The sequence below is a fragment of the Etheostoma spectabile genome, chromosome 21, assembly GCF_008692095.1.
Source record: "Etheostoma spectabile isolate EspeVRDwgs_2016 chromosome 21, UIUC_Espe_1.0, whole genome shotgun sequence".
NCBI lineage: Eukaryota > Metazoa > Chordata > Actinopteri > Perciformes > Percidae > Etheostoma > Etheostoma spectabile.
In genome coordinates, this window is record NC_045753.1 from 12,376,817 (window position 1) to 12,394,875 (window position 18,059).

The 18,059-nt window shown below is 40.5% G+C and overlaps 1 protein-coding gene across 1 annotated transcript in view; it reads right to left on the reverse strand.

Moving 5' to 3' along the window:
* Positions 1 to 17,488, reverse strand: part of sema4gb (sema domain, immunoglobulin domain (Ig), transmembrane domain (TM) and short cytoplasmic domain, (semaphorin) 4Gb) — a 41,186-nt gene extending 23,698 nt beyond the window's left edge. The window contains exons 1-2 of the mRNA XM_032501734.1: positions 17,408 to 17,488; positions 10,319 to 10,596 (exon numbers count right to left, since the gene is read on the reverse strand). Coding sequence (XP_032357625.1) covers positions 10,319 to 10,463 — 145 coding nt within the window. The 5' untranslated portion in view covers positions 10,464 to 10,596; positions 17,408 to 17,488. The remainder of the gene's footprint in view (positions 1 to 10,318; positions 10,597 to 17,407) is intronic.
* Positions 17,489 to 18,059: the final 571 nt, after the last annotated feature.

Below are 18,059 nucleotides of genomic sequence, written 5' to 3' on the forward strand. Positions count from 1 at the left end.
GTGACTCCTCATGCCTAACTGCTTGGTCCCTCACAAAGACTAATTTGTAGATGTTCCCATTTAAAGAATGAATTGCTATATTTATACTATTATATTGAGTTTATTGTGCAGCTGCTTATGTTTAAAAAGCATTAAGCGTTTCAGTTAACGTTACTTTTAAATGAAGATCTAAATGTTTTAGGAGATATCATTATTCCTCAAACTAAGGTACTAAGTAACGTTAAGTTTAGGGATCATGTTTTTTATCAGAATCAAACAATTTACACAGCCCCATGGAGGACTTCACACAGATTGGAGGATTCTCATTGTCTACACACCCCAGGTGAATATACAGTACTTGGCATGTCTGCATGGGGGGGGATGCTCAACAGCGGTTCTGGGAGATGGGGGGGTCGCTGGAGTGATTGCTGAGAGGACAGGACTGTGGGGAGTGTGAGCATGTGGGCACGGAGGAGGCAACATTTTAGGGCATTCAGCAGGATTCATGGCCCAGTAATGCCAAATCACATCAGTCGTACTGCCACAGCATCATCAGCTGTGTGTGTGTGTGTGTGTGTGTGTGTGTGTTTGTGGGTTGGTGGGTGGGTGACGGAGGAGGGAGCAGACAAATTAATTTATCCATAACAAAAAAATTGGCCTGGTGCACTAAACTAAATATTTGAACATGCTCCGGTGTAGCACCGCAGAAAGGAGGGCAAGTCGCAAAAGTAGGTTTACAGAGGTTTTATTTGAAGTAAAGTTAGATGCAAGTGAAGATTAATGTCTGCATAAATAGGTTTGACACAGAAGAAGAAATAAACCACACATCCAGAAAGAACAACATAATACGTAAAGGTATCATTGGTGTGAGAAATGAGCCAGAGAGCAGATGGGCTTATTAATTGCCTTTCTTCCTCCCTCTGTCTTTTTCTGCCATTTTGAAACCAATGGCAGCAGCATCCCAGTAATCGATTTACAGTGGTGTAAGGTACACGCTTGTCGCGATCACTCTGTTCTGCTGTTTAATGTAATGGAGCGTAAAGGTTCTTGTGCAGCCGGGAGGGCCAGGGGACCACAGTGTATCTGCTGCACAAATATATAGATGATTAGCCAGCAATGCAAGCTGACATGTTATGATATTTTATATTCCACAGTCCATTAATTTCACTTGGACCTATTGAATTATATCAGGGTAAATTTAGTGTCACTTTAACAGCAAATGTGAGTGATATAAAGCAATCAAATCAAAACCTCTCAATATAATGCAACATAACTCAACATCACCACAAACACCAGCCCTGAAACACATTACACAATGTTTTTACTGACTGTGTAATGCTCCCTATGACTGGTAAACTGATTATGATGCGTAAAATTGGTGGAGTTCCTCTATAAAACAGGAATGACCAAGAAGTGCTGAGGCAGTGCAGCCCTTCCACTGTACAGAAATATTGCAAAGAAAAAAGTCCAAATATCAATGCGGTTGTTACCATATATTTAAGTTCTACAAGTATGGGTTTTATGCAACAAAAGAGATCTTTGTTTCAGGTTATAAGCAGGGGCTTGTGCTTAGTTTCATCAGACACATATTGCAGTTTGAGACAAAAACGACACGTTTCTGTTAACATTTGGGTTAAAGTTGCAGTCCAACTAGTTAAAGGATGGTCCCAAAATGAAAGTGTAAACCCTGTTTTTTGCAAAACAAAGATATAAGAAGACAAACTCTTCAAGGCCTCTACTATCTCAACTACAGTATTACTAAAGCTTTTAATATAATATATAACGGCCTTGATGATATTGACGATGACAGCGAGTCTTTCGGCGTGTTTGATCTTACGTAATACAACACGATGATGTTTCCCCAACATCACATGGAAGGTGTTTTCCTCCCCACATGACTGGCTGCTTGTCTTACTGTCTCAAGGACACACTGAGGGATGACTGCTAGTGACCAGCGACTCTACAGAAGAGCAGGCAGAGACTGAGTCAGACTGCGGTCCCTCTTACCACCCACCTTCCTTCCCGTTGGCCTTTTTCTAACTGTTTCTATCACTGACAGCCAGACAACCACAGCAATCCCGCTCACTGGTCAAAAATGAGGTTATTATCATACAGGCTCTGTCGTTCACGTCACACTGATTAAAGCTTGGAAGAATGACACCGCACATAGTGCTCCTGGTAGAGGAAACCCTGCACATAAGTTACATCAACAGTGACATTTAAAGGTCCCGTGACATGGTGCTCCTTGGATGCTTTTATATAGACCTTAATGGTCCCCTAATACTGTATCTGAAGTAGAGCGGTTGCCTGCCAATAGAAAGGTTGGTGGTTTAATCCCTGGCCCGGCAGTTCCATGTCACCATGGTGGCACCTTGTATGGCAGCCTCAGCCACAGTGAAGAAATGAATGTGAATGGTTCCTGTACTATGTAAAAGCGCTTTGAGTAGTTGTTAAGACCCTTAAGACATTTAGTATATGCCATTTCTGAGTCTGTAGCTTTTGAGGCGGAGGGGAGGCAAGGTGGAGGGTGGGGGTGTGGCCTTGACCAACTCATAAAGTGAAATTTTCATGCCATGGGACCTTTAAAAAAATTCTAATCTTCAAAACATTCATTTTGGGATTGAAGATTTGTGATGATGATTTTAGTTTATTACCAGACAGGTTGTAAACAAGCCGACACCTTAGGCAGATTTCTTTATTGGAGGCAAACCACTTGCTGGTTTTAGTCCACCACGACCAGAGTCTAGACTCCTATCTTCATTTACAATATACAAGGATACTTCGCATCAAATGGTTCTAATTAAGTGTTAAGTGTTTCTCTATTATGTAGCCTCAATAAATACATACACTTCACATTAGTCTCTCCATTTTAAACATTATTATCCTGAAAGATTATTCACATTGCTTACATTTTAGTTTGCAAAAAAAAAGCAAATGAAAAGGAGTAAAGTGTTTGTGTTGCTTTCAGCCCATTTATTATCAGGTGCAGAGTTCAATTCTAGTGAACTAAACTTTTTAAGAGTCACTGCTGCCACGCCACGATGGCAATAGCAAAACCTTACACAACTCTCAATGGAATCCCCAAATAAGACAGTGTGGCTGCCACCCATTATTTCTCAAAGCAAGTCAGCCTAAGATTTGAGTGAGCAATGAGCAGCTCCTCCAACACAGCCAAAGGTCAGGACACGCCAGGGGGGTGTGGCACCCTCTCCATTACAAGCTGGTACACACACACAATGTTTACACAAACACACACACACACACACACACACACACACACACACACACACACGCGCACACACATACACACACACACACACATATAAATGGCATGTGCACAAATGCACATTCTGAATCTATGTATTGATAAGCATCAAAGAGGAGAGGGTGACACACACAAAAATGCGCATACAACAAAACATAATCCTTATCACGAGAACACTGCATATTCTTAGAGATCATGTTTAAAGAGAGAGTTATGCAAACACAATGACGGCCAAATGCAACGTAAAGAGTCCACTATGTGAGTCATCCAAGAGGGAGCAAAAGCCTTTCTATCTTATAAAAACAGTGTCTGCATGCTATAACTGGCATAGTGCTGATGAGAAGGACTACGGTGACGTACACAACGTCCTCGGCCCAAAGGCAGCGGAGGCACAGCGACCTTGGACTCAGACCTTTCCGGGTTCGGACAGTGTGCTGTTTTTCTGTAGGCAAAACTGACTTGTTGGCACACTTTGGAACACCTGACCCTTACTCTTAAAGGACAACACAACATCTAGATGTTTGAGAAGGTTTCAGTCTGTAAACACTCTGCTAACACAACTGTAAAACTAAAACAATAAGCCAAAAAAGGCTAAAGCCCGAACATGACACGCCACCCCACACACACACACCACACACACACACACACACACACACACACAACACACACCACACCACACCACACCACACCCTACCACACACACACACACACACACACACAGGATCACAACAGTAAATAGAAACCAGCCAGCAGGCTGAGAGGCTTCTGGCACACCTCAGTGCTCTGTTGACTTTCCTCATTGATTTTGCAGTATAGCACAAGGTACAATGTGTGTGTGTGTGTGTGTGTGTGTGTGTGTGTGTGTGTAAACCTGTTTGTGTGAATGTTCAGAGTACATCATTCAATGAGGTCAAAATGTCCCTTAGAAACATCTGTCACATTTTCCAATGGGAACACACACACTTTCACATTTTAGACCTTAATTTATAGGACAACTGAAGACATGAAAGGGGAGAGAGAGAGGGAGAATGACATGCAGCAAACGGCCGCTGCCTCAAGGAGTAAACCTCTGTATCTGGGCGCGCGCTCTACCAGGTGAGCTACCCAGGCGCCTCACACACTTCAGACTTATTTCACCCTTCATCTGTCTACTGAAAAAGAGTGAGGACATTTCTAAATCAGTGACTCAGAAGATCCGGGGAGGGCGTGTGTGTGTGTTGTGTGTTTGCTAAAGCGCGTGTGTCTCAACACTGAGCCATAACAGGTGGCGCATCCAGAATGTGAACGTTCATGCTCAGACATATTTGTAATTCTCCAAGTGGGATCCAAGATTATAGTAACTCCAGTGTGTTTGTGTTTATGTGTGTGTCGAGTGTGTGTGACTTCCTGTGTGACTCACTGATCACTAGACACACTGTGAGGAGCATGTGACACACAATGATGCATGCACACACACATGCTTAAATAAAAGATTTGGGAACAAATGCTGGAAGGAAAGGCTGACTTAACTTCTTTGGACAGTGTCAGAACTGTCAGTTGTCGTCAACTTTACGCACATTACATAAGCATCTCTTTATTTCTTCACCAGTCTCAAGAGTCAATGACGTTGACGTCACTGCTCAATGACGATGTGTTATGTAAGCGATAATACACAACTGGGTTCCCTGATATACAAAAATAGGAAGCAAAAAAGCAGTGTATTTAATCCATTATTATGAAGTCCATTATTTTCTACATTAGGACACTTCAAAGGATATTATCGGGCTCATGTCACTGCCAACTACTAGCGTGTTTAAATTGACGTGCTTTTCAAAGGTTAATTGTAGGCAGTTCAACTGTTGATATAGTTACCTGCAGGTTACAAGAAAATACTATTGGCCACCGCAGTGAAAATAAAATAAAACACTATGAAGACTTGGGACATTAGAGACAACATGAGAACATATTTTAAAAAATGGAATTGCGCCAAATAAATAGACATCGACGAACCAAAAATGGGATATTTCATAATGTAATTGTACTGATGCAACTGTGCAACAACAGCAACAATTTCTGCGCAACTTTTACTGTGGATAATCCACAGTACTCTCTGTCAACAGCTTTTTTCTGCAGAAGGTACTGTAGATCCAATAAAAAAAAAGTTCAAAGGTGTCTGGTTCACAGATATCTCCATTAGGTGTCAAAAAACTATGAACCGCAGGAAAGATGACTTCTTAGTTCTGATTGTGGCTGCTTGTTGCCAGTGTTTGTGCTCTATCTTATTGTCATATTTGGATCTGTCTGGATTGACTCCATTCTGGATGGGGACAAATAATCCTCTGGTCTATTCAGACTAAGTCTGACTGTCAGGTTTTGAATCATTGACTGTAAAATTAGTGGACAGAGGCCCATGTCACTAATGCGCTGTTAAAATTCAAAGAAATGCTGCGCCATTGACTTTAGACCAGGTTTTTGTTGGTCAATGCCGCGACCACTTTCTGTTGTCGCAAGATAGCAATACACCAAGAACTCACCTGAACACACCTCCCTGTAAGACCAGCACGCCCATGGGCGCAAAGACGGGCACAGGTGTATTTGTCGTTTAAACGACGTGGGCACGGGACGGGAGATTAACAACTGTGTTGGTCTTAAAATAGCAAAGACACTTGCGCCGCGCCAGGTGCAAGATAGGGCCCATAGAGTGTAAGGGCTCCCACCTCACTCCTCCTTCTTGTCTAAAATCGTCACATCCGCAAACAGTATGGCTGCACCCATAACAACAAACTCAACGACTCATAGCAGCACTCCACAAACCAATGGGTGACGTTCACATATGCTCTGTCCACTAATTTTACAGTCAATGGTTTGAATAGATTTTCTACTTATGTTTTTTAATTGTTCATCTCAAAATCTTGGAAATCAAACCACTTTTGACATGGACAGTTATCACTAAAGGTAAATGCATACATATTTATTATATTAGTAAGTTGCGCGAACAAACCCTTACGTTTACGTCACATCTCACAAACACAATACCTTTTTCCAAGCTTGTGTCAAATCCAAAACTTTTGTAGAACTCTGTTCAACTGGAGAGACTGCACAATGAGATGAAAGACAACGAAGGCTTTCATCTTTCAGAAAAGAAAGCCAATTCTGCATACACTACGCACAAATAGTTCCTGTGTCATTCCAGGTCTCGCTAGATGCTATCTGTGAATCACCACTAAGATCTTATCAGGTTCACACTATCCGAGGGGATATAAGATCAAAGCATCATGGAGGTCTCAGTGGATTTTAAGTGTGAAATTTTGACACAAAAGAAAAAACGTTTAAAATAAAGGGTAGAAAAATAAAATGGTGTAACAGCGCTGTCACACAGAGATTTAACAACTTCAATCAGATAATGAGCTGAAAATGTGAGTACATAATTTTGTTCAAAACTGATTTGCCGTTTGGAAAGACAGTAACAGACTGGTCCGAACAGTAAATTTAGTGATTCCTCCACGCTGTAATAAAAATACTGGATTAAGAAAACTCTTGTCAACAAAAAAAACCCATCAAGTTGGCAGGTTCGTATTATTATACCACCACAATACTAATAGTGCTAACCATGAGGAAACTTACTACATAACTTCTTTGGCCATCTCAGCTTGTCTTAGCAGCAACAGACAACTTACAGTGCATCAATATTTCAAACATGCATTACTTCAGGTCTGGTGGTAGAGGCAGGAACCCCTATGAGACAGAGTTCACAACACAGTCAAGCCTTAATCTCACCCATGGGAGAAAAGGTTAAAGCTGCACACATAACTGGATGTACTATACAACTTCTTATCATACCCCACATCCCACACATTTTACGAAAAACTACAAACTGAGTGATTTTACTGATAAACACACCACATTCTGATCTGACACGGACCGTATCAACACCATGTCTGCAGTGGTGGAAAGTAACTTTTTACTTACATTGACATTAAGTAGTTAGGTTATCTAACTATTTGTCAGCTGGTTAGGTTAGCCAACTAATTGCCCCAGAATATCTACAGTTAGCTACAACAGCTAATCTAAGCGGCTATTTTCTGCTATAATTTTGTTTATTTAAAAACTTTTTACATTGTGGCACTGTAAGTTTAACTTAAAAGCTGCATTATTTTTGAAGGCAGACATATTATCAGTTTGTATTTTTTAAAGATTATTTTACGGGCATTTTAGGCCTTTATTTTTATGGGACAGCTCAAGACATGAAAGGGGAGAGCGAGGGGGAATGACTTGGAGTCGAACCCCCGGCTGCTACATCAAGGAGTAAATCTCTTCAAATGGGCGCACACTACCAAGTGCTCTGCCCAGGCGCCCATATTATCACTTTATTAGTTGATATGGCAAACATGTTTGCCAACAGCTGCCTATTTTACACATCAAGCAGACATTGAGGATGTATTTTCTCATGTTTGGTCATGTATTCATTCCCCTTTTTTTAATCTGTGGTTTGATCTGCAACTCCTGAGGGAGATATCTGGCTCTTTAGCTACTAAATGGTCCACTATGTTTACCAGTTAGTCACTAACTTTGTCTGTCTGCGGTTTGGTGCCGGGCAGGTAGCGAACAATGGGTTTATCACTGCTTTTTGACTGAAAACAGCCGCCTGTTATTTAAAGTTGAAAATTAGATTGACCGGAGCGATGAGACTGAACTAAAACAGTAAAGTTGCAGGTCGTAAAACCAAAACAAAGAGCTGAAAGGTCCTAAAACACTCTGCAAAGCTGAGGAGAACTGCAGGGTTGGGTTTATCACTACGAGCGACCGCTTTCCCGTTACAGATCTATTGTTAATGTTTATTAGTGCAGTTTCAGAAATAGAACCTTCATCTGTAAAATGTCACCATTGAAAGGCTCCTACACTATACAGGATCCTTTCCTTTTTGTTTCTTCTATAGGGTTTTTTCAGGCCCACCTGACCTTTCCATACGAGAGTGCATAAAGTCATATTGTGTCATTTTCTTTTTTATAAATCTGAGCTCCCTCTGATACAGTATGTCCTTATACTCCCACTCACACAGACCATCTGCAAAGCATACTGTAAATTATTGAGCGCCCCCTCACCCCAGCCGAGAAACATCATATAAATCCTCCCACAGAGTATCCCATAGGTAGTGACACCCACATACAAAATCCATCCTATTTCCATATACAGTCCTGCACATCTAGGCAGATCTTCTCTCTGAGAGATTCATTTCTATATGGCTACTGTAGCCCTTGATCCTTCCCTAAACATAAATCATTCATTGTTCATATAATCATATTGTTTTATGCTAATAAACCCTCTTTGAATTGGAGCTTGCCACTCTCTATCCCCTCCCCCAAGTGACAGGGAAAGTGACAACGGCCCAAAAGCCCTCTCCTCACACACACACACACACACACACACATACATCTCACATGGAGAATGACAAAATGCATGCTGACACACATGCATATCCTGCACCCTCATGGACTCCCCCGATGATTAGAAAGTAGGTCAAGGACAACTTTCTAAGAGGGCAAAAATAAAATTTGCGATGAGAGCCTGATTCTGGCTGCAACACAGAAAAGTGCCTAGAGAGTATGTATGAATCTGAGGCAGAGTCAGAGATGTGTAAATAAATAGCCAGGGGCATCACAATAAGGAGTTGGCTTTAAGAGAATGGACAATAAATTCTGTCTATGATCTACTTCTAACTCACTGAATCAGGCTTAGTGAATTACATGTGCTGCCCCATCTCTTCAGAGTTTAGCAAGCGTCTCCTTTTCAGAAAACTTGGACCATAAAGGAGAAATAATCACAAGATATCCTCCGTCTCCAGCAAATTGTGAACTAAATATTCCTTTTTGCAAAAAGTCATCTCAAGTTAAATCAAGAAAATGCACAGTAAAGCAGCAAAGAGACACTAAACATTGGCTCCTCCTCTCTTATATTCTCATCTCCCTGAGTAATTGTGATTCACAGCGTCAAGCAGCATATCCTCCCATCTCCAAAGCATCATCTCACACTGCAACACTCTCAACAGCTCTTATGACATTGCACCGGAGAGCTTAGCTGGCAATAGAGCTGGGCCCTGTTCACTCCACCCGTCCTCTAATAATAATAACCCTCAGAAGACTGAGAAGGACTGGAGTGGAGAGGAGAGGGGTGGAGGTAAGAGCAAAGCCATCCGATCAGTCTGCCAGTGCCGGAGTTCCCTTCTCGCTGCAGTGATAGCCTCTGCCGCAGTGATGAGGAGCGAGGAGAGAGGGAGGGGAAAGGTGAGCTGGTGGCAAGCGGGAATGGGTAAGGTGGAAAGAGGAAGGTGCTGATAATGTGTGTAAACACCACCTCTGTGCCAAAATACACCTACTCAGCAGTATTTTCTGCACAGACACTAATCAGGTCTACTGTGCTCAGGTCTTCTTTTATGAGGGCTCCTTGTCTATTGTTTCATTAGAAGTGTTTGCTGAGCCGTGTGATCTAGGACAGGGCTTGAGAGAGGCGATTAATAACTCTGAGCATGAAGGAGCTGTCTTCAGGGCCAACTTCGAAAATGTGCCACTTCTTAAACGAGGATGGGAGGGAGGAAGGAGCCGGAGCAGCTTCAAATAAGGACAGGGAGTTGAGCGTTTAGTGGACATGTACAGTACGTGTGTATGTACGTGTGTGTATGTGTCTTTGCATGGATGCATCTAGAATAGTTGTTTTCAAAGTCCGACACTTTGCCCCCCTCACTCCTGTCCCTACAGTAATATCGATGCATCGATCATTGTCAATCCTATTTTTAATCTTTGTCTTCCTTCTATTTGGGGACAATCATTTGCCATGTTTTGCAACCAATAATGGTTTGGGGATGTGAAAAGAACGTATAATGTTGCCATGGATTCAAAGAGTTACACTGTGAGCTACAACTTGAGCCCAGTTATTTCTGTGTCTTAAAAAATATTTGTAAAATGTCTGTGTATTTACATAGATGACAGCAACTGCTGACTGTGTTAGCAAATGGGGAAAATATGTTGTTTTTAGAACACAGGCATGCATATTTCTGTTTCACTTCACACAGTGTCTTTCCCTCACAGTTAGAAAACGTACCTTTGTAGAAAACAGTAGTCCTGGGCGTGACATCCAGGTCCAGGGACGGGCTGAAGGGCAAGGCCCACAGCTGTGACAGCCTGGCGAGGAGCATCAGGAGCAGCAGCAGGGGCCGGGGGGGCTGGACTGCTCTCTGGTCTCCCATGTTTAACACTCAGACCTGGGTCCAAGCAAAGCCTTAATTGCCCTCAATTTGTTGGACACAAAATCTAAGCGTGAGAAATGTGTGTCTTCAGGCCCATCAGCCAGCAGATGCAGACTCTTTGATTATTGTCCAGCTGAGAAAGAGAAAAATGTGTATAACTAAAACACAAATAAAAGAATGCCAAACCAGAGGCTGCTATTACTAAAACTGATTAAAAATAAAATTAACATTTGCAGAAGACACCCTACTCTTCTACCTGAGGGGAAATACTGTACTTGTGTTTATGTCAGTGGTGGAAGAAGTACTCAGATCCTTTACTTAAGTAGAAATGTCAATACAACAACATGAACATACTAAACTTACAAGTAAAAGTTAAAATCCTACTTAGGTAAAAGTACAGAAGTATTATCAGCAAAGTGTTTAAACGTGTCAAAGTACTCATGTACAAAAATCGTCCCTGTGGCTGATATCTATATGATGTACAGTATATGAATTTGTAGGTGCATCCAAACTTTTACAAGAACAAAGTCACACAATAACACAAACAAATTAAAGCTGCAAGCAGCGATGAACGGGCCCTTGCACCTCCCCGCACGTTGGGGCACTGACGCAACAACCGGCCCCTCATTTGCACGATTATCAAACAGTTTGCAAAGTTCAAGGCCACGAATATGCCCAGCAGTAGACCAGCAACCCCCATGTTCTGCAATGTAAAATTACTGTTTTTGTCAAAGGCGTCCGGTGTCTTTGAAGAGAGCATAGATAAAGTCTTCAGTTCCCCGTGAAAAAGGATTGTCTGACAGCAAGGTAAAGCAGTGAAGATATTCTAAATATAGCACACACTTAAAGTGATATTGATTTGGTTTTGGTGGATGAAATACATTTAGCTGCTGCCCCTGTCCAGCAGTACATTGCTTAGATTTGTGTCGGTACTCCTGCCTGCTTCGCAAAACTGGGGGCGTGCCGACTCCCATCTATTGTAGCTAATACACTGACAATGGATAAGTACCTCATACAAACTCACTTCATAATATCCGATACTATACCTTTAATGTCCCTAATGTTCAAAACAGAAACAGACACTAATGATATCTAAAAATATTTAAAAACATCCACGTTAGGTACAATGAATTTGCTAAAGAGATGCCATGTAGGCTATAAACCTTTTTTGCCTACTTGACAGCATGAGCAGAAAATAAGTTGCTGACATAAACCATCACTCTCTGGTTACAACCAATAGGCCAAAGTGAACAAGTAAGCTGCTGTTACATAAAAGACCATTTAAAAAGTTTTGGGAGTTAAGTAATGCGCCCCTGTGATGTAATATTGCAACACACGACTCCATCTCTTAATTAGCCGTGTGCAAACTGGAACAGCATGACGGATAATCTAGAGATTAGGACTCGTGCCATCAGCACAATCTTCGGCTGCCTGCCCCGTTCTCTGGCTCTGTCACTGATCAAAGGGTCAACACTGTGAATCCCGCTCAGCAGCATTGTGACACAGGAGAGTTCCCAGTTTAATCTCCATGGCTGCTGTAAATCACACACAGCATGAAGCACAGTGAAGCTGATGACCTCTCTGTTAGCAGTCTGGCTGCTAAGCTTTGAAATCAACCTATAAGATGACAACGTGAGGGATGAGAAGGGAAAAAAGTTAATGAAGGTGCAGGGATCCCCTCACCTTGCTTTTATCAAGAACTATTTCTTAAAGCTGGCTTTATCGAATGTAATGTCCATAGACTGAGTTGAGTGAAGAGTCTTACAGACATACTTACTTAACTAAAGTTATTACGTACATTTTTTTATACTGTATATTTCATACAATTTAATTCCCACATGAAGATGCAGTTGAAAGCACCACTTTCTGATTTAACTGATTAGTTTGATGCTTCTTATGGTCAAACTTCTGCAAAGAATTGCAGGCTGATGAGGTGGTTGTTGTACAACCATCAATACATGTGTTGACAATCAGTTACAAAACCACATGATGGAGGAGAATCTCCATTACAACATGTGAAGGCAGTCTGAAAAAGGTGCTCCACCAAATTAGCATTGCACTAATGTAACAAATCCATACAGCAGAATATCATCTCTTTTTATTCCACACGTTTTTCTTCCTTGTCAAATAAAGTGCCTACATTACCCACAAGCCAACTTAACCATTGACAGTTGGTTCCAAGATTCAGGTGTGTTATGTAGCTGCTGTAGCCTCAAGCAGAGATTAGGAGTGAGGTACAAAGGCCTTGTCAGCTCACATCTTTTTAACTTTACACCCACAGAATTTTTTTTCATTTTCAAACTTGTAGCCTTAAGCCCCAACCAACGCTGACTCAAGTGACATCATTTGAGCAGAGCAACCGTGTAACCCTAGTCTGTATATAAAATTTTGTTTGATGACTGCTATTCAAAACCACCGTCTGCCAAAACTGTGTCAAAATCGAGGACAACAGAGGAACCAGACAAGGGGGCATGCTGGTGAGAAGCCCTTTGGTGTGGTTTTGTCAGCTGCTGCCCTCATGAAACACAAAGCAAACACACCATTGTTTCAACACATCTGCATGTGCGCGAGGTACACCGTATACCACAGAAGATGGCAAGGACATTGACAACGTTGTGTTGCCTCACTGATGAAAGCATGAAAGGTAAATACATCTGCCTTGGCAGTGACACGACCGATGTGTCATGCATGATGGGAGAAGAGAAGAACCGAACAAAATAGCAGGTGGTGTCTGAAACATCGTTTATTTAGCAACAACTATCAGTTTCTCCACAGAGCTGGGTTTGCAACAGGCCTGCTGGGATAGTTTATGCCTTCACAACTTGCCTAATATGAAGAGGTTTTCAGAGTATGATGAAGCAGTTTTCCAATTTAAGCATAATTGAGCTATTCTTGTATTGTTTCTTTCAAAAGACTCAAAAAGCCAAACACACTGCCACACTTCTAAATACTTTTCTGCTAAAGCCATCAACCGACAAAGACTGAAGAAATTAAGGGCATTACGCACATATTATATATGCTTTACTTAAATATGTCATTTATCCTTTTTTCTTCTTTTTTCCGTCTTTATCCCAAACCCTTGGGAGTTGGCATACAGCTGAACCATAAATGGGATTATTACTCAATACAATAAAGGCAGAACGAGTGGATTCAGCCTGTGGGCCACTTTTACTGTGATGTGGAGAAATCTGAAGACAAATCTTCTCAGGGAAGCATGAAATTAAGATTGTGTCGCAAATAATCTGCCTCCTTATACATTAAAAATATAGAGATGTAAAAAAATGAACGTCTCTCTGTTTGGACCTATCAAATAGCTGTCAACATTTATGATGAAATAACAGTCATTTGGATTTGAATATCAGAGGAATTATCCAATAAGGCCATCTATGACTCATTAGGAAAATGACTAGGATGTTCTTCTCCATTAAAAAAACATTTGCTCTAGAGAAAAAACAGCTCTTTTTGGCTTCTGTGTAGTGTATATGCAGTGTATTTGTTGCATATTGTGTTGTGTAAATTGATCTGCTTGGCAAATACTAGCCTTGAATCTAATATAAACAGCATGCTACTTATCTCATGAGCCCACTTAAATCAGACAGCTTGGAGAGATGAGATTACCGTTGTCTCTAATAAGGTGCCCTTAATGTGTTAAGATGTGTTAGGTTGCCTCATTAAGACTCCTCAAATGGACCGTTTGACCTCTGACCTTCTGCAAAATGGACTGCAGGGAATCTGAACCACAACAAATTTATAAACAACGTATTAATATTAACCAACATTTAGTATTTGAAGGATCTCTAAGAATAATGTATCAATTATTTATATTAACATTTATGCAGCAGTAGTCTCGCTTTGCCATAACTTCCTCCACCGCGACGCTACCAAGGAGGGTCTGGCGAGTCTACACAGCGTTCTGGGACGGGAGAAAGACGTGCTCTGGTTTATTGGCATTTCTCAAAACCAATCACAATCGTCATGGGCAGTGCTGGGCAACCGGAAACGCTCCATGGCCGCTGCAAAATAGCCTTGGGAAGGAACTTGTTTTTGTGGAACGTGTACGTTCAAAAGTTGTTTTAGTCGTGCAACAGAAAGCTCGGATTGGACAGGTAGTTGGTTAGATGGATAGATGGTTTTACCCTGCAGAGATCTGAGAAAAGGTTAACCATAGTCCTCATAAATCAATAGTTTAGTATTGTAGTTTACTTGAGTATTTCCATTTAATTTTACTTTACACTACTCCACTGTATTTAAGAGGGACATTTTGTACTTTTCTTTACAGTTTTATCTGACTGTAGTTCAAAGTTACTTTCAAATTAAGCTTTTACACATACGATATGATCAAATAGTTTCCCCTTGATCAACTATGACAATAAAATACTGTTAATACATTAATTAGTTGCAATAATACAGTAATATGTATATATATATATATATATATATATATATATATATATAGTATTATTATAACACTTGTGTAAAACAAGTACTGTCACTTTTGATATCTTAATTACATTTAGCTAATAACCTTGTACTTTTACTCTATTGATGGTATTTGGTCTTATTCATTTTAGTCAAGTAAAGCATCTGGGTATTTATGTCACTGCAGTAAGAGAGACGTTTCTCAACCTGACATGTACCCCTGACTGCAGACCCGCAGACACGTTGAGGGGCGGGGTCAAACGTTTAACTCCGCCCAGTCTCCAACCGTCCACTACCCAACTCATTTAATACATGTGGGACTAGAAACCTTACTGGATGTGGCGAAATGCAACGATTTAAACATAATGAACTTAATCTTTGGTTTTGATTTAATCTAATTATGAAATACAATATTGACACATTTCACAAAACATTAAATACTTCAATAATAAATTAAATGATAAAAAAGTAGAATATTTGAATGTATATTTATCATAATCAATTGCAACCTAATACTTTCTTAATGTTATCAAAATCAAACGATCGTGACACTATCATATATATCAGATATTATATAATGTATATAGTATGTGTATATTTATATATATACACTATAAATATATTATATATATATATATATAATATAACACCAATAATTATGAAAATAAGTTTAATAACATATATACAACCATAATAACAACAAACATAATTAGATTAGATACTATTCATCCCACAGGGGGGAATCCTGTTACAGCAGCAAAAAAGCAAACAAACAGATGAGTAACACAAAAGAAAATTATTTTAATCATATATCTCATATAACGGCAGATCGCCTTCACACCTGTTATCCTCTGCGGGTCTTACACAATAAAACTCGCTTAAGAAGGAGACACTGGTTGAGTTGTGGGCTCTTCACTGAAGACATATCTACACTGAAGACATATCTACACTGAAGACATATCTCACTAAAGACGATCTACACTGGGACAGATCTACACTGAAGACATATCTACACTGAAGACATACTCACATAAGACAGATCTACACTAAAGACATATCTACACTAAAGACAGATCTACACTAAAGACATATCTACACTGAAGACATATCTACACTAAAGACAGATCTACACTGAAGACATATCTACACTGAAGACATATCTACACTAAAGACAGATCTACACTGAAGACATATCTACACTAAAGACAGATCTACACTAAAGACAGATCTACACTAAAGACAGATCTACAGGCTATCATCCACACGCGAGTCATGGGCGCTAGCCCCTGCACTGGTCGCGCTAACCGCGCTATGCCTGGGGGGGCAGAGACAAGATGTGCTGGGTGTTGTGGATCTGAGCTCTCCTTCATCTCCTGGTTGCAGACGATTCAGAGACCGTCCATACACACAACGACTGGAACATTGTCCTTCAATGGAAATAATTTCCACACTTTCAGATTACTTGAGGCTAGCAGTTAAAGAAGGGAGTTAGCCTTCCAATCCGAACCTCAGCCTGCTCAACTTGTGCAGAAACATTAAAATAGACATAACAAGCTTTTTTTAATTGTTTTTGAAAACTAAACAACTATAAAAGTCACACTTACTTCCATTATTTATTGACTAAAAAGGGCTGTCCGAAGCGTGGGTGCATACTGCTAAATTCACTCTGAGCGATGAAAGACAGGGTCAAATGCTGGAGAGTTTAAAGGGGTTAAACGTTGAGGGGCGGGGTTAAACGTTTAACCCCGCCCCTCAACGTGTCTGCGGGTCTGCAGTCCAAAACGTTGATAATGCCTTAATATCTGTTCTAAAGACTAGGTAAATTGTTTATCAGCCATTAATCAACTTGCCCATCATTAGAGGGTGACTTATTATCTAACTAAGTTATGACCTCATTCGCATCCAATTAAGAGCAAGGACCCTATGGTAATTTTAGAAGTTTTGATGATTAAGTTTAATGAACTTTTGCAACAAACCGCTGAGGAGACTGAGGACTGAGTAGGCTATAGCCTACAGTCTAACAGACTAATTATCTGCTCTTTCCACTTGTCTCATCGTGCTTATATGAATTTATATGAATTCACCTCTTCCACGTATAGACATTAACACAGCTTAAAAACAGATAAGCAACATATCTATCATGAATGATTTCTATAGCTTTGACTTTAAAAACAATGCAGTCAGCTAGTGAGGAGCTTCACGACCGTCCTCATATGGACCCGATGACACAAAAACCCATAGCCTACGCACAGTAATTCATCAGTACATTTAACTTACACCATTATGGATTTAAGAAATAACAGGCTATGAACGTGCAAACATCCACCCATGTGCACCTGTCCTGTCCGACCCGGACTGCAGCACTGAGAGGGAAAACACCACCGCACACTGTAACGCACCTTCACCTGAGTGCAGCGCTGTAATGTTAACAGTCGGTGGTGCAGAGAGCGTGCGCAGGAAAAGTGGATAAAAACAATGAAGGGCACGGTTGAAATACAATAAAAAGCATTAAAAGACTGACTCACCTGACTGTTTCCTAAAGTCCACAAATATCCTCTGACTGGCTCTCTCCGCTGCGAAACACCGAGCTGCTCTGCTGCAGTTATCCAATGCTCGCACACAAGCCACCCCCCACCCCGTTTCTCTCTCTCTCTCTCTCTCTCTCTCTCTCTCTCTCTCTCTCTCTCACACACACACAACATCTGTATTCATAGCCCATATAAGACCTACCTTATGTTTTGACCATACAGTTTTCCTATATACAGTGTGTGTGTATAATATATATATATATATATATATATATATATATATATATATACACATATATATATATATGCTACTTGGACACTGGTTGAGGCTTTTTAAGAGTTAAAAGGATTTTTTTAAATAGCACTTTCATGTAATAGTTACAAAAACGGAGTACAATATTGTCATGATATTTAAGTGTTTATTTAAGTGTAGAAAGTTATAAAGTCCATTTAAAAATATAACTGCAACATTTTAACTGACATCAGAATTCTTTATGGATGTTAAATGTTATTGTTTCTTAAGGTGACAACTGTACAGTTTTCAAAGCATGCTTTCAAACGTGAACCTATCCTGTCTATAAATATAGGCTGACCTCTGCTGGTGAAGAGATGGAAAGACAAATAAAACACACTTTCCTGTTCCCTCTTT